The following is a 22,860-nucleotide window of genomic DNA, read 5'->3' as shown; positions in this document are numbered from 1 at the left end:
ACACTCTTAAATCCGTCGACACCAAGAATGATAACTATATTAGCATCCGTTACAATGGACAATAGCGTTCAGTTTATTATAAATTTAAAGTTTTGTAGTCTGCCACTTTAAATGTTCAAGCTGGATTCTGATTGGCTGTCCGTGTTTTTACCGTTCATTGGCTGGGAAAAAATTATTCTGAAAGTGATTCCAAAATATTGTTCCAATGTTGTTATCAACATAGCTGTGAAATGACCAATTCTTATAGAATTAAGGCCCATTCAGATAAAGAACGATAACCAAAAAGATAACTAACAATATTAGGGTTTACATCAGTGGATGATAATGTTCTGTTTAAGTACGAGTGAAGTTTTGTCACCTGCCACTTTAAATGCACAAGTCTGGATTCTGATTGGCCTTTAATGTTTTTATCATTCATCAGCTGGAAAAATCATTCTGAATGTTATGCCATTCCTCTGTGCCGTTATCGCTAGGTGTGATTTGGTTTTCCTTATTCTCATAAAATTAAGGCCCTTTTACACCAAGAACAATAACTAAAGATAACTGTAACAATATCTATATTAGCATCCACAACAACAAATGATAACATTCTGTTTATTATATGTGAGAGCGCAGTTACGGCATCTGCCGCTTTAAATGTTGGGTGAATTCTGATTGGCTTTTATGTTTTTATTGTCCATCAGCTGGAAAAAAAATTGTAAATAAGGGAGAGTTTACACAACACCGTTTTAAACTGCAAATGGCATTTTGGCAGCTTGAAAAACCCTTCACTAATGAACACAAAATATCCAGCGACCACATAACAGCAACATATTTGTTGACCCTGGCATTCTCATTAAACCATCATAACCATCGGGACACTCAGCCATGAACCTACAGCCATGATCAGATCATTTCTGGTGAAGCGAGGAAGCTGAACTCTGTTCAAACTGTGAAGCAAGTTAAATTGATAATTTTTAAAGACAAGCATGTCTGAAGACACTGCGCCAAACCACTGTCAGAAGAAATAAAAAATGCTTGCGCTGGCTCGTTTTGCTTACATTCCATCCTAAACTCAGCATTACAGTCAAATCAAGGGCATTTTATCCTACGTTTAGCATGTGTTGATCTAACTGATAACAGCTCACTGCATGGTGCGAACAAACTGAAAAAATCCCCTTTGTAAGACTGGTAAAACCAGACATGGGGGAAACTACAAGACGTGCACAAACAGATGCACAAAGAACATTGACAAACACACGCTTATACAAATGCACACACATCAGCACTCCCATAGACCATCACCTTCAGAAAAATTATAAAAGGACACTGATCTCACTCCCTCATAACTTGATGATATTCCTAAGTCATCATCAATGTTAGATTGTCCATCCTTCATGAAGAATAGCCCCCATTGTAGCCTGGGCAGGGGCAGGTGCTTAGTGGGAGCCCCCCAGGCCACAGGTTTAGATGTATTGGGAACATATGGAGGAAAGGGTGGAGGTTGCAAAGAGGTTGGGGTGGGTTGCTTCTGTGCGGTTGCAGCGCCACAGAGGATTCATTCATGGCCATAGTGTCGGACATGTGGAGATGCCACAAGCAATGAAACAGACAGCGGGTGGTGACCATATTTTAGAGAAATAGGGATCCACTCTTTATACCTTGACATAAAGAACATAAAAAGTTATTAATCAAATGATGAACATATCTAAACACCCTAAGGAGCTTTGACATTTTGATCAATCTGATATAAAAATATAAATAAAATACATAAAAGCAATAATAAATACAAAACAATACAAAATAATAAATATTAACAATATAAATCAATATTTAGTATATTATAAATATATAGAAAATTTAAAAAAATTAAAAACAATAATAACAAATAAAAATTAATTAAATAAAATTACAGAACTAATCACTCACTGAATGAATAAATGAATGAACGAATGTATGAACGAATGATCAAACATTTGTGACCCTGGACTTTCAGATGATGTATAAATCTCAATTTCGAAAATGGACCCGTATGACTGGTTTTGTCGTCCAGGGTCACATTTCAGAAAAATGATTTTGGGTGTCCTTCATTCCTTTTGTCTGTCTCTCTCTGCTTGGTGTATTTTGGCCCATTGACTGAAGCAGTGTGATGGATTTGGTTGCATGTGTTTTGGATCATCTTCTGAAGCTCCAGGTATATTAAGGATTTTAACTGGCAGGAAATTCTCTGCTGAATTCCAACACCTAGCCCCTATGACAAACATATCATCCCACTCTTACACATGGATTCAACCAGGGAAATCTTCACAAGCCACCCAAGAACTCAGTGAACAGAAACTAACATAGGAATGGAGCATTTTCAACAGTGGAAAAAGCATATAAAACATAAATCACATAAAAATTTAGGAGTGTGCACATATGTGTGCAGGCCAATAAGCTCTGGTGACAATGATGGATTGTAACGAAACGCTTCATATCACAACATTTCATCATACCCTGATTAGAGATAACATAATTTTAAAGCAAAATGAGGAAAATTAAAGTTTGTATGTCTACAACATGACAGCTCTCATCATTACATAGTCTATTCCTAATAGGGCTGAAGATAGACATAGTTTATTGTCTTTCCCCTGGGACAGGCATGGCCTTCTGTAACCACTGACCAGTATAAAGTCTGATACCTACGTACCTACATGTCACCGTCATACCAAAGAGCATGTGAATGCAGGGTTGTGCACAGAGCTGCTGCCCGGTATTCTGTTTGTGCAGGGTTTAATTTTAGGGATGCAATCATGTCAAACTTCCCTCTACTTTTGTGAGAGGCTTCTAGGGCCTCCTCTCAGCTGTTGCGGTTGTTGGCTCCCATTCAGATCTTCGGTTTCCAGTAAACAGCATGACAAACTGAAAAAAAGAGTGCAATCAAGAGGCAGATTGTCAGTGCCTGTCTGACAAATGGACAGACGTAAACAGTTGGAAGAGTCGCAGTGCAACATCTGAGATTCAGAAAATCTGCTTCTTATACAACCTGCAAAACAATAGAGGACTAAATAGCTTTGCATTTAGTTATTATTATTTCTTTGTTAAAGGTGAAGCTTTCTAGACAATAATGGTACATCTCTCCAAAATGTATGTAAACATACATTATGACAATAAGCAATGAATTGGCTCAGAGATTTAATCGTCTAAATGTCAGATAGAAGAGTGTTATGGCACATTTTGTTTCAATCTCTGAAACTTATTGGGTTTTTATTATTATGTGTCTCAAACTTTAAAATACTATTCCCATATGTATCTGCTATAAACTGAAGTAGTTTGAAAACATAACATTTAACTCAAAACTGTGTAAATTAATGTCAAGTACAAAGACTGGTGTTGTTACACCCTTCCCCAATACCTGTGTTTTAAATTTTGTGCATGAATTTATTGTGGTAATCACATTTCTTACCATCAATTCACTTAAAATATTTAAATAAAATAATAAAAATGAGTAAATAGGGTATTTTAACAGCAAATAAAATATATAAATACATGAAGCAGGACAAACTGTGTGTGTCTTCGTCATACTTAGACTGTTGCAAATATAGACAAATATAGACAAGTAAAATGGAAAATAACCCAGCCCATCTGCTCATGATATTTGTTTTGATAAACATATGGATGAAAAGCTAGTAAAAGCTGGATGCTTTATATCATTAAACAACACAATCTGCTTATTCAGATGATACCAGTCATTTAACAGTTATTAACACCATCATCATGACATGAATTTACACTTTCTTATATCTCAAAGATGGTTTTCTATTGTAAATTCTTTATATTTTACATAGAGCCTTATAACTTCGACTATCACCTCTGGAAGGTGATGGTCATGGAATGATATCATCCATTAAGCTATAGCTTATAATTTGTAATTTAAAAAAATGATGCTGTTCTCTTCAAGAGAAGGCATATTTTGGCCTCATAGCAAATACTGAGAGTAACTACTGAGTGATGACACGCTGAACAAGAAGCAACTATTTTGTACACTTGAAAATGTGAAATCTCGTGCTTGTATTGCGTACGTGTGGACGAAGTGCAGCCTGCATTAACTTTCACAGGTACCCGCGTTTGTACTGCACGCTTGATGAACGTTCCCAGCAGCGCAAACATTTGTCTTCACATCCCCGTCGCTCCTCCCCGCAGGAGCAGAGCGGCGAATCAAAATGCGCTCAGGACTTGGACTCCTTTCCAAAGTGGGCTGTGGAGTTAAACTTGTGGTGGAACTGGGGACGCCAGATCTTATGCACACCACACAGCGGTCAGATACCTGATCGTGCTTGGATGGAGGGGCGAAATCCGATCGCCTGATGTGCTGCCTGAAACCCAGAGGAGTGACTTATCAGTACGCGCTCAAAATGTCTTCTTCCTCAAGCGAGGTCATTAGTGCCGATGAGATCAAGAGGGAGAATCGTGGGAGTGTCAAGCTGTCAGTGCTGGACCCCGCGGAGTTGCCGATGGAGAATGCCGAACTTTTGGACTGCTCACCGGCCTCCATGGCCTTCTCCCCCGAGCAGGTCGCGTGCGTCTGCGAAGCGCTGCTGCAGGGTGGGAACGTGGAGCGCCTGGCCAGGTTCCTCTGGTCACTGCCGCAGAGTGACATGCTGCGGGGGAACGAGAGCATCCTGAAAGCGCAAGCGATAGTCGCGTTCCACCAGGCCCGCTACCAAGAGCTCTACTGCATTTTGGAGAACCACAGTTTCAGTCCGTCAAACCACTTGTCTCTGCAGGACATGTGGTACAAGGCGCACTACACTGAAGCGGAGAAGGCGCGGGGCAGACCGCTGGGTGCCGTGGACAAGTATCGCTTACGCAGGAAATATCCGCTGCCTCGGACTATCTGGGACGGAGAAGAGACCGTGTATTGTTTCAAAGAGAGGTCTAGGAACGCGCTGAAGGATATGTACAAGCGGAACCGGTACCCTTCTCCAGCCGAGAAACGAAATCTGGCCAAAATGACAGGACTTTCTCTGACGCAGGTCAGCAACTGGTTCAAAAATAGGAGGCAGAGAGACAGAAATCCATCCGAGGCGCAGTCAAAAAGGTAAGCCGCAGTTATATTTAAATCGTTAATCGAGAGTGGAAAACTTATGATGGAATGCGCGAGACCGAATAGAGGACACGTTTCACCAATGTTTTGAAATACGAAGCTTGGAGCGCTTCAGTGAGGTGCAGTTTTGAAGAACGTGGAGACCGTGACGCGTTTACTCTTAAAAATAAAGGCTCTTCACTGGTTCTTAGGTTCATCAAAGAATCATTTCCTTAATTAAAGCCATTTTGGTTGTATAGGGTTCTTGAGTTAGTTATGGTATTTTGAAGATTAAAAAGTTCATTATGCATTATAAGTTTCTAGGATGAGTCTAGACAATAAAAAAAAAAAAACATTTTTAAAGTACATATATGGAGAATAAAACGCTATTTGAAGAATTGCTTAAAAGTTCATCTATGGCTTGTAAAACCCACATTTTGAGCTGTTAGTTCAGCTAACAAATATGCCTCTTTTAACTATGTAGACATTTCATAAATTGTCAGATTTCATTAAAAGGGTCACATTAATTGGATAATGACAACAAAAACATGTTAACAGACATGTTGCTGCTTTCAAATACAACCCAAACAGACCCTTGGGTTACTTTAGATATGATCAGCCATTACCATAGCCATTGTCTATATTTGTTTCTGGATTTTAAAGCTATTGTCCCACCCTGATTATCAGTCAGAGAGATCTGCACTCAATCTCCTGACGTGGCCAAAATCCTCTTCACAGCTTGAGGCATCTGAAGATAAGAAGCAGCTCTGTATTTGTAAACTTTTGCTTGCAGATCGTTCAGAGTTTCAAACTGTGGTGGAAAGAACTCTTATCCGTTATGCCCGTAAAATGCTGCTTTTATCATAAATAATAGCCTAAACCTTGAGACTCGTAAATAAGGGAGGTCAGGCTTTACCGTATGCCTCTAGAGTACGCGCTGCTTTGATGTTGCACTGTCACCCTGACAAAGATAATTACTCATTGTTTGAACGAAGATGTCCATGAACTCCTTATTATGGGAGCTGGTCTCAGAAAGACCAACGGCTTGTCTTGTCAATATATCTTTGTATAGATGCGGCTTGGCTGCTCGATTCACTCCGAACGATGCACCCGCAGCTGTCATAGTCTGTAAAGAGACCCACCAAATGCCTCCAAGAGCTCAGATCCTTTTATCTGATGTTTGACCCCCGGGGGCAGGAGTCCAGTTTAGAAATGATGACTGAGATATTTACAGAAAATGATTTTTATTATAGCGGTCTGTTTTTAGTAGAGCACAAGAGGTCGACTTTAACAATATTTGTGATTGCAATGTGCTTAAAAGTTTGACATTGGTTTATAAAGTCTATTTCCTAAAGTGCTTCTACACAAGTGCATATAATGCTACTGAAAAAGCAGTTGATGGCATGCCTTAGTGCACACTTTCTTCATTTCGAAATTCCACAGTATTTTTAATTCACTGATTAAGAGAGAAACTCTTAAGAGAAATTAAGAGGAAAATGACCTTTTTTGACAGATTTAAAGTACACGGGTTTAACAAATAATTACAATACACAGTAGCTATTTTCAAATGATTATAAGCATTTTAATATTATTTATTGTTATTAAATTTAGTGAAAATTCTTGAATATGTAGTATACTGCAACAATTCAAAATGAACAGACTAAATTCAAAACACTGCAAATTGTTGATGACTTTGTAGAAAAAATGACTTTCTCATGGCAAACATAAATTTTTAGCACCAAAGCAATAAATAAACATACACTAAACCATTGGTCTGTTTTTTAAACAATGATTCTTTTTTTCAGTGAGTCAGATGGCAATCACAGTACAGAAGATGAGTCCAGTAAAGGCCAGGAGGACTTGTCACCACGTCCCCTCTCCTGCGGCTCTTCTAGCTCAGTCGCACATGGAACAGCCCCCCCTACAATTTACTTGGATGGAGGAACAACCGTCATCCAACAACTTGAAGATGTCAAAATGCATTCACACGCATCTGGAGGAATGAGTTTTAACGGTGATCTAGCAAGCATGAATGCTCACTACATCAACGGTGGAGCCTACGTTCAGACACACGGTAGCAACTCTCTCCTGAATGGACTTGGCGCCACGAATGGCCATTTCTTGACCATTGATCCCCAGAGGGTCTCCCATCACAGTCAGGAGAGGCTGTTAGGTGGGTCTTCTGTGTCTTATGCTCCGTTCCCAATGGGGGTTTCTGAAACTGCCTCTGGAAAGCTGGAGGCCATGCAGACTCTAGTTTCCAATGCTGAAGACGGAGTCATTTCTTCAGTGGTCTCCTTCGCTTCGGCCCCCTCCACACCATCCACTACCACAGGAGGCCTTCATCTCAGCAGTTACAATGTGGTCAATCTCCCTGGAAGTGAAACCACCATGGGTCTTCCTCCTCTAATGCTGCCCCCATCCTCAACATCATCCACTCACGGTAGGAGGCCATTTATTAGATATATTGAGACAGTTCACCCAAAAATTCACTAACTTTCATGTTGTTACAAACCTGTATGACTTACTTTCTTCTGCAGAACACAAAACGTGATATTTTGAAAAATATCTCAGTGTCTTTTTGTGCATATAATAAATGTCATTGGGGTTCAAAGTTGTTTTGGATGGCATTAACATTTATTGCATGGGCAAGAAAAGCAATCTTCTTTTGTCTTCATACAGATTTGGAACAGCATGAGAGTGAGTAATGACAACATTTTTCATTTTTGGGTTATTTCTTTCTGTAGATTGGGTATATGCATAATGTTTTCCTGACACTTCCAGTTCAAAATGTAAGATGTGTGCCTCTGCATCTCAAGCATATGTCTTTGAAGATACAATAACAACAATATCTATAGTAGTCCAAGCACTTCTAGTGAGCTCATAAGAGCCAGAGTAATTACATCATCACTTTGGAGAATACTTTGACCGAACATTTATGTGGTTAAGCTTGCCAAAAGTGACCGCAGAGCTCAGTGCAAAAGAGCAGAGGTTTTGCAAAAAAGCCTTGTGGGTCACGGGCAGTTGGAGTGTCTTGTGGGTGAAGTTGTGAGAGGCATGTGGGGGTCCAAGTCAACTGGCTAGAGGATCATACAAAACGCAGTCTCTCAACATGTTCCCCACCTCCCCTCCATGGCCCTAACCACTCACTAATGGTTCTTTCCATGAATATTTTATGGCCACATCAATAACAGCAAGGCTAGCTGCGTTCTGCTCCTCTCTTGCTCGTCTGTTTTATCCTTTAATATGCAGTTTACGAGCCACATAAAAACAAACCCACCCCTGGCTGAACTGTTGATTTAGAAGGAAAACAGTTGAGCCCAAACGATCCAGCAAGAAAAAGACGAAATTAAAATTGCTTAGCCAAAACTCTGTTTCCTTGTGCCCATAATTTTCAAGGCAATTCAATAAAACATGTCTTCATAAAAACACAAAGTTTGATCTCCAGTGCCTCACAAATACAAAGAAACAATAGAAATTTCCTTGCAGTGCCATTTTTGTCTATGAAGTCAAAACTAGTGCGATATGGTTTCAGATTTTTCTGTTGCATAGTCATCCAGATGACAAAAGAGGAAGATGGAAGAAAAATATATTCCTGACCCCCTTTAAACAACAACCCCCTTCCCACACAAGCAGTGTCTGCGGGAAGCTAAAGAAAACTTGTAGAAAACTTGGTTCTAGTTTCAGAAAGTGAGTAAGTGTGAAGCGGGGGAGGGGGGTTTGGGCGCTGTGATTATTTATCAGACATTTGTGCAAAGCCTAATGGAAGAAAAGTGTCTGGCCGAAAGCCAGCAGCTGTCACTGCAAGAGACATGTGCCAAGAAACACATTCTAGAGTTACAAGGAAATCATAGCGAGTCTAACCGCAAACTGAAAATGAAAAAGGTGTTTCATTTTACAGTTCACTAGAAAAGTTCTGAAGAAAAGAATGAAGAGAGGTACAGAGATACTGACCGAAAGAATGAAATAAAAGAAACAGAGAGGGACAGAAGCAAACCTCTTGAGATAGCAACAAAGGAGTCCCATCTGGATAAACATATCACACCTTCACGCTCTGTCCTTTCTCTCTCATCCATTCTCAATTGAGTTGTTACGAGCTGTAAGAGCAGCAATTGCCAACTAAAAGAAATGGACATTGTATTAAACTCGGAAGGGTTGATGTCTCGGACAAAGTGTTTTGGGTTACCACTGTATAGCTGCTCCATCATTTTCGTTGGTGTCGATTTGAACCTGAAACTTTCGTTTTTTTAGCAATGAATCAAAAAGGAAGGTCTCTGCTTTCTAATGATGTAATTATTTTGCTTCTACAAAATATGAAATATAATTAATTAGCTGTCCTTTTCCTGAGAAAATAACCTCTAAAGATCCTTAGAACTTCAAACTTACATTTTTTGACATATTTAGATGTATTCAAACTACATAAAATAATTAATGCATCAATATAACATTATGGAAAATATAATACATTTATAATATTTAATAAAATATCTAAGTGATATTTTGTGATATGCTCTTCTCTAAAATATTTTTTTTCTTGCTAACTACTAGCTATGGACACTGAATGGTAAACATGTGACATGTTCACAAACTGTTTTATTGACCTCTTTCCCTGGTTGAAACACTGATTGAGCTAAGTTCTTTCAACATACCTTCTGATGTTCATTCATGTTTATTTAGTGCTATAACATTTAGTAAAGCAGAAGAGCAGTTCATGTGCGCTTCGTGCCGCAGTTTGAACTGAGGCGGATACAGAGATCAGTTACGCCACATTAAAGAGTGTCAAAAAGGACATTTACTGTTTAAAATATTGCGAACTGACAAAAATTTGAAAGCTGACACAAAGTTCAAGTTTCTTTTCTTTTTTTTAATTGCTTTAATTGCGTTTCTCCACAAAGAACTCACTGCAACTTCCGGATCAAACTGATAAGAGCGTGAGCATGAGCGTGTGATGCATCACATATATTCAGTCATTTATGAAGCTTGCCAGACATGGAGCGCTACCTTTACTGAACTGGATTTAATCTTCTCTTTTATCCCCCATTCAGGCTCTGCTCCTTTGGGCAACGTGGTCAGTGACTCTCCTCAACACTCGAGCCAAACCCTGCTGTACACCCAGACCGTGAAGCAGGAGCCTTTGGATGTGTCTGGAAGCTACACTTATCCTTCTGAAATGCCCCTGGACCAAGGCAGCAACCTGGGCTACACAGCATCCCTTTTCCTTTCTTCTTCTTCTACCGGTGGTTCACTTCCCCCTACTGTCACAGCCACGGTCACCTCTGCCCTTTCCGGCACTGAGGTACACCACGCTCTGAATCAAGCTGGACGTGGCCTCCAAGAGACTACAGACTACAGGTCTCAAGATGTCCAGCTGCCCAACAGCCTGCAAGTTGCTTCTAGGGCAGGAGAAGTCCCAGTTAGGGTTGTTTGTGGGGATCTGGACATGGAAGGGAAAGAGCTGGCCAAGCTGCAGACTGTACAGATGGATGATGATGGAAGTGACCTATGATGATGTCATTAGCAAAAAAGAGCTGCATTTCACTCTTGCTAGACTGGTTTTGTCGCACCGCATTGTGCCCTTAAGGACCCTGCAAGCACAAATAATTTTCAAATGAACCCTGACGATGGATATAAAATGCGAACAGTGCCTTCCTGTCCTCAGATATCCCAACTTGCACTAAGAGGGCTGCAGACTGTACCAGGCAATGCACTGACCTTCTGAAGATTATTTAGATGCACAGTCTTTACTCTCACCTCATAAAAATGTACGAAAAGACCCGTTAAAAAGCACAAATGTGCTCTGAATTAAAAAAAAAAATCCAGCTTAAAGCCTCGTGCACACCGGGACGATTATCGCGCGTGCTTATCGCCAGCGTTTTTAGTTCATACCCAAGCAATTTTCGCTGGCGATGAGCCGAGTAAACGTGCAAATTCACTACCTGACATTAGATGGCGCTTAATGAAAAACACATCGAATCCTATTTGATCTGCAATTCCTCTCCATAACAACTCCCTCTTATCGACATTTTTGTAGTCGCTGTTGTCTTTGACATAAAGCTCTTTGTGTTCAGACACCAATGAGACCAGCAACTCTACATTCATCTTGCCTCGATGCATCTTCTTCGTCTACTTACGTCCTTTTCGTCGTTAGGTATCAATGTGTGCTCAGCAAGACCGTTTTGTGCTTGAGCGCCACCAATTCGTGTTTTACTGTAACTTCAGCAGCTCCAGGCACGTGAACAAAAGCGGCAATCTCACTGGTCGGCCGGTTTTTAACGCGGCGCATCAAACCAAAAAAAACGAGCCCGAGGCGTTTTTAAAAAAAATGACGCTTTTACGCCTGCCGTTTTGCGCGTTGGTGTGCACACTCAAATTGGCGCCCTTTTAGTCACGAGGCGTTAAACGTCGACGATAATCGTGCGCGATAATCGTCCCGGTGTGCACAAGCCTTTATAGTAATTGTTTTCTTTTAACAAGATTTTATTGAAGCACAGATGCATTTGTTGTTGTTGTTGTTTATGTTTTTTTTGTATTTAAATTCTTTGAGTGTGATGATGCAAATGTGATAAATGTTATTTGTTACGTTTGACTGTGGAGGAATTTTATGTTACAGAATTTTTGATTCAAACTCATATGTCTCTTTCTACGCATCCCAATGTGGGCTTCTTAAGTGTTCTTTTTAAGTATATAATCATGACCATTAGCGCAACTGGTCACATGTGCCTTCCTCATAAACTGTTAATATACTAGGAAGCTAGGCTAGAAAACAAGCCATTTGTTTGCAAGAATTCATCAGGAATAACTGAAGTACGAGTGTTTGTTTTTGTTTATTTGTGTGACAACTGTTTTACAATGATTTGGACGTGTTTTGTCATTTCCTTTAGCATTAGAAAATGCCCAGGGCTAAATTCTGTGAGCTTCGTAGGGCAAGATAAATATTCCTAAGGTGCGGTCATATTTACCGTAGTTGGGCAAATTTTCACGAGCAAAATACAGTAGGATTTTCAGTAGGAATCCACTCGATTGGGAATTTCGCATGAGGAAGAAAGATTCCTCACGCAGATTTCGCAACGGGTTCAAGTTAGTGACGCAAAATTTGTTGACCAACAGCAAGTTGCTTGGTTTGAAAGTGACTTCTGCATGAGCTGTGATATATCATTACAAATTTGGCATGGACCTTTTCAGCCGTGAAATTTTGCTAATGTGACCGCACCTTTACACCAAACATGAGCTCTGTACATACTGCGAGAACCACAAGAAAGCTTAAAACGTCAGTCCTGCTTGAAAGAACCCTATTTTTCTAAACCCTTCCACCCTATTAAATATTTATATTTGTACATATATAATAAATGATCCAAGGGTTGTCTATGTCACTGACACCGGTGTTTCACATTAGACTCCTAAGCCTGATAATTCAATAAGTAAAGGGAATGACATCACTTTCAATGAATCATCTCTTATTAGAAGCACCAGGTAAGTCAGCTATATGTTTTTAACCAATGGCAGGAGTGATGTCAGTCTAAATGACATCCAAGACTCTATCCATTTAACCAGATCAGGCTACAACTTGGACCCCCTGGATGGCTGGCGGTGATCTCAGACATTACTAATGCATGGACGTACACATATGCAGCATGGTGGAGATCAAGCTTGTGATCTCTAGCCAAAGCCTGGCAGCTGAATAAGCCCCACTCACTCTTAAAGTGTCATAAGGTACCTGACATGACATTACTCAAAGTAAAGGTCATCCAAAAAAGCCAGAGTATATGAGGAGAAGGTACATATCCTTATTAGATTTCCTGAACCGTCCTCACATGATCTAGCAGGAATAGACTTTTGGCTGGAACTCTATGGAAAAACGCAGGCTCATCATTTGGTAGATTATGAAAGGGTGATAAAAGATATTTACTCTCGTACTAGTATTACTAAACATGATTTTACAAGGACATTCTCTGTTCTTCCATATCTAGATATTGTAGTGTATAATGCAATAAGACAGTAGATAATTAAATGAATGAGACAAACTTGAAAGTATGCAAACTCGAATTGCTTCTAAAAGTGTGAAAGTTGGAGCCAGGTCGTCCAAAGTCAGTTTACTGCCGTGGGAACATTTCCTTCTCTTGATGCACAGTTGTGTACACCAGCCCATGTTAGTCAGCGCTAATTGAATGGCGCCCAGGTAGGATTTGCTCCCTCGCACAAAGAAGGAGACAAAAAAGCACATTGGGTAAAGAATCTATTGTTACCTGCCCAAAGGTGACCCTGTCGCCTAGGGCACCAGATTAGCTGATTGCCAGGTATCAGATGGCGCCTCCTGGAATACTGAAGGGTAAGAAAGCACTATTGTCTGGGGCTTTGAAGCAAAGAACTGGTGGGCACAAGAAAGAGGGACATGTGTGTTTCATGTCCCTTATTTCCCCTTGGCAGACTATATGTCACTGTGTGTTTCATGGGAAGCGGTGTTATGTTGCTTTTTTTGTATTATTTAAATACAAAATACGTCACTCCATCTCCTTGTATCGTGAATGGGATTGTTTATTGGGCAACCTTAAAGCGCTTTTCAACCTTTATAACAAAAGGCACCATAGAGAAGAAAAACACCTTCCTTTTAATTCGCTCTCCAGTTTCACCAAAAGAATGTAAAGTACAAGGAACAGCCCTTCAGTGTGAATGAAGTCAACCAAATATTACATATATATTCATATGAGAAATGTACATCAAAATAATATACGTTTTTAATGTTTAGCAGGTATGAAGGAAGTAATAATAGATTCACACTCCACAAGACAGCCTTTTTCAGTGTCTGTTATTAAAAACAGTAAAGATGTTCATAAATCCTGGGAAAGACAGCCTATAAAAAAGGAGGAACCCTGCAGAAGTGGGCTTATTAAAGAACCTGACCCCTGACTTTTTCTGGAGGTTTCAAAGTGTGACATTTACTGTAGCACAGCAGACTGTGAAGCATATGTAACCGGACCCTTGTGTCCACTGCGCCACAGCACTATACACTGTGCTAATGTGGGGTCAAGGGGCAACTGGGTCTGAGACCCACCACTTCTATACACCCCCTCTTAAATCAAGAGAACAAATAATTGGGGCTATGTTTAAGGTTTGTTGTGTGAAAATTCTGAGTGAACATTGTTATTTCTGAGGATGAAAGTTTTTGCAAGACGTTTTTGTGCACATCCATTATCACACTCATTGTAAAAATAGGGATTATACAAATATAATATTTAAAATATTTATATTCTCATTGTAAAAACGTTGATGAAAAAATATTATTATTATTAGTAGTAGTAGTAGTAGTAGTAGTAGTAGTATTAACAACTTTTGGCATGTCTCTAGAGGATCCAAACCAGCAGGGGGCAGTGCTGCATGACTTCAATGTCAATAGTCCATTAAATATAAGTGATGCTCATAAACCGGTTTTAGATGTTGTATTGAGAGCTTTCTGGTCTGGGTCTTCTGTGGCTTTGCAAACTTTATCCAAGGAGCAAAATATAGAAATGAATGCTGATGAGGGTTGTGGTGTAGTGAATGCAAAGACTTGATACCACACATTAAAACTTTAAAATACAACTATAAAAATACTAGTGAAAAAAAGAATAAAAAAACCTCGTTCTATTACAAGCTCTCATGCAGACAGCATGTGGAGCTACTTCTTGAGACAAATTTCTGAAATAACTGCAAGGAACTGATCATTATCAGTGATGTTTCTGATTAGAATGAGGATAAATGATATTCACATCACGACTTTCCAGTATGTCATACTTCTTCTTCTTCTTTTTTTTTATAGTAGTGTTTGGGGCACAATAAACGTATGACAAAATCACTGTTGTAAAAAAAGAATTGATATGTAATGGTACTGCATAAAATGTTAAATAAGACTTTTATAATAGTATTATAACATGATTTATCCACAATTTGTGAAGACGTTGGTTAAAAAAAAGTTGGCGTTCCCAACCTTACACAATGTCTTTTTTTTTTAATAATAACATGTTTTTAGCAGCAACTGGTAACACAAATAATACTGAAATAAATTTAATAGAAGTATCTTATTTCATAGGAACATTTTTAAATAGTATGTAATTAATCTGTAGTGTCTACCCAGGAGATGAACACACGCACACACAGTCCTAATGTCCTCTACTGAGGACACAAGAAAAAAAATCAATGTCTTTCTTGTACAGTAAATTAAACTCTGCTTAGAAAACAAGAAAGAATCTGAAAAAAATAAATAAATACAACGATCACGTATAAAATAATATACAGGTTCTCTGTATCAGGTTTTCATATTTTTATAAACCAAGAAGAGGATGGTGTCATGGCCTAAGCCCCAAACAACTTGGTATCGCTACCAAATTAAAGCCCATGATAACCCATGATAATCCCATGATTAAGTTCATTTTAAGATAAGAAAATCACAAAAACCCATGTCCTTAAGAATGGCTGGTTCCCAGGAGGATATTGCTAAGGCTATAAATAATGACTTTGCAGAATAAGAGAACAGACCTTAAAGCCAACATTATCCATGCCATATTAGCATCGTAAACTGATGAATTGTGAAAGCCCATTAGTGTATATTAACGGGCTTTCACAGTTTTTGCACTTTTTTTTGCACTTTTAGGGCAGTTGACTCAGGGATTGTTACCCCCAATATTTCAGACCAACAAATGAGAATGTCATATCATAACTTACCATATTACAATAAAATTGTTTATAATTGAGCAGAAAATATACAGAGTACAGAGTATACGTTTTTTTTTAAACCAAATTACTTCAATGACTTCAATAATTAAATGTAAAAGTCATTTAAGCTTCAACCTTCTTTGGTTATCTTCTTACAAATGAACAAAATGTTATATTTATTTATTTATTTGACCATTTATTTAATTAATGGTAATCAGTTTTTTAATGGATGTTAATCTATAATGTTAATCTGTCACACCGCATGTTATACTAATGGCGCTTTAATAGAACATGCATGTTAAAAATCGTTCTCTCAAAGTGCTGAAAAATAAGAATTATGTGTTCACGAACGAAATTATTGCTGGTTTAATATAGCATTTTGCATTTCAGCTATTTCTTTAATACGTCTGGAGAGTTATGGACATGACTAAAAGATACTTCAAAAGAATGACCTCGTTGTCCAATGTATAGCCTACCGTTTTGTCTTTTTGAGGGAAGCAGTTTATGGTGTGTTTACCATTGGTATGTGTGCAGGAGTTAGCGTCGACCTCGCCAACCCTCGCCTTTAGGCCATAAAAGAGCACATCTTGAAATGATCAAGGCCTGAGAACGGGCACGGCCTTTCGATTTCTGAGGTTTAAGGAGGGGGCGCGCCGCAATGTGCTGGAGACATTACGACAACCCGAAGCGCCGTCAATCACAGGCCCGTGTGCTGTTACAGTGAAGCTGATACTTGACCCTACTGACGAATAGACCTATATGTCGTTAAATTCAATAAAGTCTACAGTCACATACAGCAATTGAAAATTGGTTATGAATTGGGAAACCACCGTTACAAACTTAAGAAACTTCATTTAATCCAATAAGAAATAAAGTGACACAGAAGTCAAAATAATAAGACCGTAGACATTCGCATGAACGTTGAAAAATAAATATTGTACACGCCTATACAGACACTACATTGTAGGCTATGTCGTTTTGTGAGATATGTGCTCTTACGTAATTTTGTAAAAAGAGATACATAATTTTAAAACCTTAAAAGTGAACAAATGACACAAAATTGGGGATTTTCTAAAAATTACAAAGTGTAATACAACGTTGATTTGTTTTGTATTTTAAAACAACTTTTAAGCCCAGAAAATAATTTGTGGCAGATCTTTGGCTTTTACATTTGAAGTGTTTTTTGTGCCTTGGGTGATCTTTCAGGACAGATGGATGGGGCAGCTTTCATTAGCCTGCTCCTCTCTGACCCTTCAGAGACAGTGGGCAAAACGTTGTTTTCACAGGTGTACGGATTGGCTGCTAAAACCGATTAAGTCCTCGTTTTAATGTCTCGAGGCTTGCAAGATCATGGAGGCTCCTTAAGTATAGTCCACATTAACGGCCCCATGCGTAAAGAGCGTCTTAAAAATGAACGCCGCGTCTCAAATTAAATTAAAAGAGGTGCTCCATTATGGGTGAGCGATTGTGAGTTTTGCGTCGCCGTGGTGTCAGGTTGCAGATTTCGACGAAGATAAAGAAACGCGATCTATGCCTTAAAACAGCGTCTGGATGGCAAAGACCTCGACGAACACAGAACTCATTTACTAATGCACCGGTTTTAGATTTCACTGTACAGAGAGAGGAGAGAGGACTAGAAAGAAAACATTTTTTTTCTGAGCCTATAGAATACAAATCATTTATGTACTTCAAGCTATCTATGATGTTTTTATCCTAAATAAAAAAATGTAGAAACAAAACAGAAAACAATAGTACGATACATTTTTGTCTAAATATATATTCTATAATATTGTTTTTCTAATTTTTGTTTTACCGATTTTGTGTAACTCAATAACCAGCAGATGTTGAGCACTTGAATATTAACTTGGATTTGGCTCAGGTTTTCTTGTAAATAAATGCATCACAGTCTTTGTGTAAATAGCACCATTTCAGAGATTCTACTGGCCTTGCACTTTCGGTCGAACAGTTTGAAAAGCCGGGGGCGCTACTTATCTAGTTAGGTTATCTTACCAGCTCGAGAGGCTGATTGTTTTTAATGGAACTCCAAATATCTCTGCGCGCATCTAGACCCTGCGCACAGCGTGTGCCCTTGACAATGGCTCAAGTCAGGCAGAGTAAAAATAACTGTGTAGCAATCAACTGTGTGATATTATTTGTTACGGATGAGACTTCTCTACCTAATAATTAATTCATTTGTAACCGAGGAACGTCTTTTCTCATAAGTTAATAAACGAAGATAATGCAGTTCATTTGACTCGCTTCACTTACAAAACATTGTGCATTCAAATTCTGTTAGGATAAAAAAATTAGTGCTAAAAAAGCATGCAATAGCTTTGGGTGCAATGCTGGGTGAACGCAGCCTTCAGACAGTTGCTATAATTGATTAGTATCGAGGTGCCCGGCTCCCTCAGGTAGAACTGGAGACGGGGGATCCAGTTTCAGACCACCGAGTCCCCGTGGGAGGAAATGGAAGCAGAGTTTTCTCCGCACTGCTGCAGGGGATAGGGCAGCTGGAGAGCCAATCAGCAGTTGCGCAGTGCTCTTTTAGCGCAACATGAGTCGATAGCGAACAAACTGTCTTCAACAAACACCTAAAACTTCACGGCGCGCGCAGAGGACATCTCCAACCCCAAAAATCTTGTCAAGCGACATAATCGCTCTCATTAAACGAAGGCAAACGGGGTGTCTCCCATTCCGCTTCCTTCACAGCATCTAGAGGAGAGCGGTTTGGTAGCGGGAGTGAGACGTCATGTCAATGTTGCCTTCTTTCGGGTTTACTCAGGAGCAAGTCGCGTGTGTGTGTGAGGTGCTGCAACAAGGGGGGAACCTTGAGCGTCTCGGCCGTTTTCTGTGGTCTCTTCCGGCCTGCGACCATCTCCACAAGAACGAGAGCGTCCTCAAAGCCAAGGGTGTCGTCGCTTTTCATCGTGGAAACTTCAGGGAACTTTATAAGATACTAGAGAGTCACCAGTTCTCTCCGCACAACCACCCAAAGCTGCAGCAGCTGTGGCTTAAGGCCCATTACATTGAGGCTGAGAAGCTGAGGGGGCGACCGCTGGGAGCGGTGGGGAAATATCGAGTGCGGAGGAAATTTCCTCTGCCACGCACAATATGGGACGGCGAGGAGACCAGCTACTGTTTTAAGGAGAAATCCCGCGGTGTGCTGCGGGAGTGGTACACGCACAACCCCTATCCATCTCCTCGGGAAAAGAGGGAGCTGGCCGAGGCCACAGGGCTGACCACCACACAAGTGAGCAACTGGTTTAAAAACAGACGACAGAGGGATCGCGCAGCGGAGGCAAAAGAAAGGTAAGCTCAATCACCTGAGAACAAAATAAATAAGCGTTTCATACAACCAGTTTAGCTGCTCATAACACTTCACAGCTGACGGCTGTTGCAGTGCTGATGATGCTATTGTTGACATATTTACTTGGATTCCGAGTGCGCTGCTTTATTTGAGAAAAAACTGTATTATACTGTGTTATAAACACTGTAATAACATACAATTGTTACCTTAAGGATTTATTTCTGTCTTACCTAACTTTTACAAAATATATTTATTAGTGTAGCCAATACATTTTTTGTTTTAATTTAAATTTAAAGTTTTTTTTACAATGTTTGTTAAGCAATTAATTTGTTAACAGATGGAGCAACAAATTTTTATTTATTTATTTATGTTTTACATTTTTATTTAGTCAACAGTCAGAATAAAGAGAACTCCAGTGAAGCCAGATTAAAGATAGAATACTAATGTTTTCAGATGATTCATTTTATTTCGATGGCCAATTGGCCATTCAGTAAATATTAAATAAGTTTAAATTTTAATGTGTGAGAATTAATTTTATTAGCCTGTCATTCGTCATGACCGAAATTAGATTTAGATTCAAGAAAACTACGACTTTATATTTTACACAGCATATTTTATCTACAATATAAAGTTAACCCTGATCTCGTTATCTTTGACAGAGAGAACAGCGAGAACAACAACACGGGCGCTAACAAACAGAACCAGCTGTCACCACTGGACGGCGGGAAGTCCCTGATGTCAAGCTCAGAGGACGAATTCTCGCCCCCGCAGAGTCCTGACCAGAACTCCGTGCTCCTGCTCCAGGGTAACATGAGCCACCCCGGCGCGTCCGCGTACTCTATGACCGGCCTCGGCGCCGCACAGTCGGTACACGGCATGCAAGGACACCCACATCAGCTTCAGGATTCATTACTGGGACCTTTAACTTCAAGCCTAGTGGACCTCGGTTCTTAACTGATTACGACTGAGCTTTTATTTATTTTTATTTTGTACAAAATATAGACTGAGATCTGCCACTTTTACTGTATAGCTATATATATATATATATATAAGGGTGAATGAACAGTATAAATCTAAGTAAAAATCCTTAATTTTTCTCTGGTTTTCAGAGAAATACTCAGTGGTACGCTTTACCGTGGTAGACTATTACGGACTGACATTTGCCAAGTCGTTAAACTGGTCAGAAGACAAACCAAAAGCAGTTAATAAAACGATTATTTTCTTCAAACTAATGAGACGTTCGTCTAGCATTTCATCATTCTGTTTTGCACCAATAAAATCCTGAGCTGAATTAGTGGAAAACTCATATTTATATTTAAATACAATTTCGGGATGGTAATTTTCACTATAAATCTGTTTGACAAAGGTATGGTGAAAAAATATTTAAAGATGAAGCGTCAGGTCTTTGTATTATAACCTGCAAATAATTGAAAATATAATAGATTACACCATTACATTTAAATAAAAAAATAGTTCATTTTACTTAAGGGTGAAAATAACACATTCGAGTAGGCTATTCACTTCATGTATCAGGCGAAAATATTCTCGCTCATCATCTTGGACAGATAAAAAAGTATATTTGTAAAAAAAAAAACAAAAACTAAATCCCATTGGCAATCATTGCCGGATCAAACTTAAATGTTAAATCGAAGAGGCCTACCAAACTTTTTTTCAATTTCTTAGTTTGCGTAGAAATGACATAGGACACAGACCAATTGAAATCATTAAATAACTAATGAATAACGAATTATAAAAATGTAAAAAACTAAATTAATAGGCTAGATAAAACAGCCTACCTATAGCATGACGTAATTTTTTTAAAACTTCTTATAATAATAGCTCTTCTTCATATAGACTAATTCATCCAGCTCATCTCTATATAATGTACTACCCATGTCACAAACGTCCTCTTACTAATGTGGGTCAACAAAAGCGGGGAGTTGTTGATTTTCCTTTATCCTCAGGAGGCGCGTGTTGCTTTTGTGGTTGCAGTGCATCGTCAGGTTTGTAGTGGGGTGTTTACTTTGCGCTCTCCCAATGTTTGTTCTGGTGGTTCTGGGCCAAAGAGAAGACATACCAGCTGCGGGAGGCAAACTCACGTGGCTTCATTCATAAGTTTCTTTTGAGCAAAAACGCAAACATGGGTTTTGGGGCCAGCTGACTGATGTTGTTGTTATCTCATGGGCATAATGGTCTTCAGACGACAACAACAACATTAATAATACTAATAATAATGAAAATAATAATAATAAAAATGTCCTCCACTAATTTTAACCCTTACAGAATAACTACATTATTTGGCATTGCCCTATGTTGGTTTATTTAAAATATGGTCAGATCGTAGGAAAGACTTCACAAGGACCCCTGATCGTTAGGCCAGCTAATGTAGAGTAACCAGGCATCCTCCCACCCATCTTCCACGCACGCATGTAAGGGTAATTGTTTTTAGCAGAGAGTACCGAGGATTTCCGGTCGCTAATCGGAACCAGTTGCTTGCGCTAGTTTCGCATTGTAGATCACTGGAGGCCCAGAACCGCCCATAAAGGGACAACTTCAATTCTGCCCCAACTCCAAGGGTAACAAAACGTGCAATTTTGTCGTTGAATGCAACATTTATTGACAGCCGTGCGGGTACCATTTTCCCCCGTTTCTTATCTACATTCCCTTTATTTTGTTTTAATTTTAAAATAACCAGATTAGTGAATGAATGTATTATTTCGTATTTATAAACGTATTTCTTAAATTAATTAGTTAACTGTTTAGAGAAAATGGAATGGTAAATACTTACAATGCAATTTTGTTCATGTCAATTATGAGTGTATAGCCTACATAAGAGCAATTGAAAAAAAAAATGGATTGCTTTGGTTAACGTTTGGTCGAAAATGTATTATACTGGAACGTTATTTGAAGAAATTTAAACATGGTTTATAGGAGAACACATTTGTCGATATTTAAAAAATTGAAAATACATCTACACAACATTATAAGAGATACCTACTTGCGCGCTTAACAAATACAGCCTAATCCACATTTTATACAAATGCTAGGATAGTTCACCCAACAAATAGAATTCTGTCATCATTTACTTACCTTTCTGTTGTTCCAAACCTATAATTTTATTCATTCTGTGAAACACAAAAGAAGATATTTTGAAACCAATGTCATTTACGACCTCATTCTTCAGAATATCTTCTTTTGTGTTCCACAGAAGAAAGTAAGTCATGCCAATTTTGTCAGGAAAGAAAGGTTTTGTATGACTTGAGGGAGAGTTAATAATGACAGAATTGTCCATTTTGGGTGAACTATCCCTTTAATAAAAGTATTGAATACTGAATTCAAACAGTAAAAGAGTAAACCAAATTTACCTTGATGCACTGTACAGCTTTATTCAATATGCCACAACCATTTAGAGTGGAGCACAAAAAGTAAAATATTAAAAAATAATGGTAAATGAAAAATTAAGAAAAAGTGTGAACTTTTAAAACAAGGTTTGCTGTTATTTTGTCACCACCCAAAAAGCGGGCAGGTTGGGAAAGAGTGTTTGGAGCACTAGTGGGCCAAAGGTGCTTTTTAAAGGGTTCAGGTTTCCAGTCCCTCATTCCCTGTCGGAGCATGAGCTCTACAGCACTGTAAACCAAGGTGAGCACACAAAGCAAAGGCCTGTGCTGAACGTGAATGAGACAAATAGAGTGTTTCTCATGTGGGAAGAAAAGGGTTCGGCTGTAATGTGAGCAGCCTTTGTGGGGTTTAGGAGGGGGAATGACTGAGTGCCATTTTCTTCACAGATAATAGTTGAGACTTTTGGGAGTTGTTAAGGGGGGAA

The 22,860-nt window shown here is 39.1% G+C and overlaps 2 protein-coding genes across 2 annotated transcripts; both read left to right on the top strand.

Moving 5' to 3' along the window:
• Window positions 1–4,280: 4,280 nt before the first annotated feature.
• On the top strand, window positions 4,281–10,989 carry LOC107701468 (homeobox protein SIX4-like). The gene is made up of 3 exons (XM_016503472.1): window positions 4,281–5,059; window positions 6,850–7,487; window positions 10,090–10,989. Exons 1-3 carry the CDS (start codon window positions 4,326–4,328, stop codon window positions 10,548–10,550), a joined length of 1,833 nt encoding a protein of 610 aa, XP_016358958.1. The 5' UTR covers window positions 4,281–4,325; the 3' UTR covers window positions 10,551–10,989.
• Window positions 10,990–18,327: 7,338 nt separating this feature from the next.
• Window positions 18,328–20,047, top strand: LOC107701467 (homeobox protein six1b). Its single transcript, XM_016503471.1, has 2 exons — window positions 18,328–19,039; window positions 19,697–20,047. Exons 1-2 carry the CDS (start codon window positions 18,480–18,482, stop codon window positions 19,989–19,991), a joined length of 855 nt encoding a protein of 284 aa, XP_016358957.1. The 5' UTR covers window positions 18,328–18,479; the 3' UTR covers window positions 19,992–20,047.
• Window positions 20,048–22,860: the final 2,813 nt, after the last annotated feature.

Source organism: Sinocyclocheilus anshuiensis, unplaced genomic scaffold (genome assembly GCF_001515605.1).
Source record: "Sinocyclocheilus anshuiensis isolate Anshui unplaced genomic scaffold, SAMN03320099.WGS_v1.1 scaffold1051, whole genome shotgun sequence".
In the NCBI taxonomy this organism is placed as follows: Eukaryota; Metazoa; Chordata; class Actinopteri; order Cypriniformes; family Cyprinidae; genus Sinocyclocheilus; species Sinocyclocheilus anshuiensis.
Note: the sequence above shows the minus strand (reverse complement) of the source record. Positions and strands in the feature narration are given on the sequence as shown.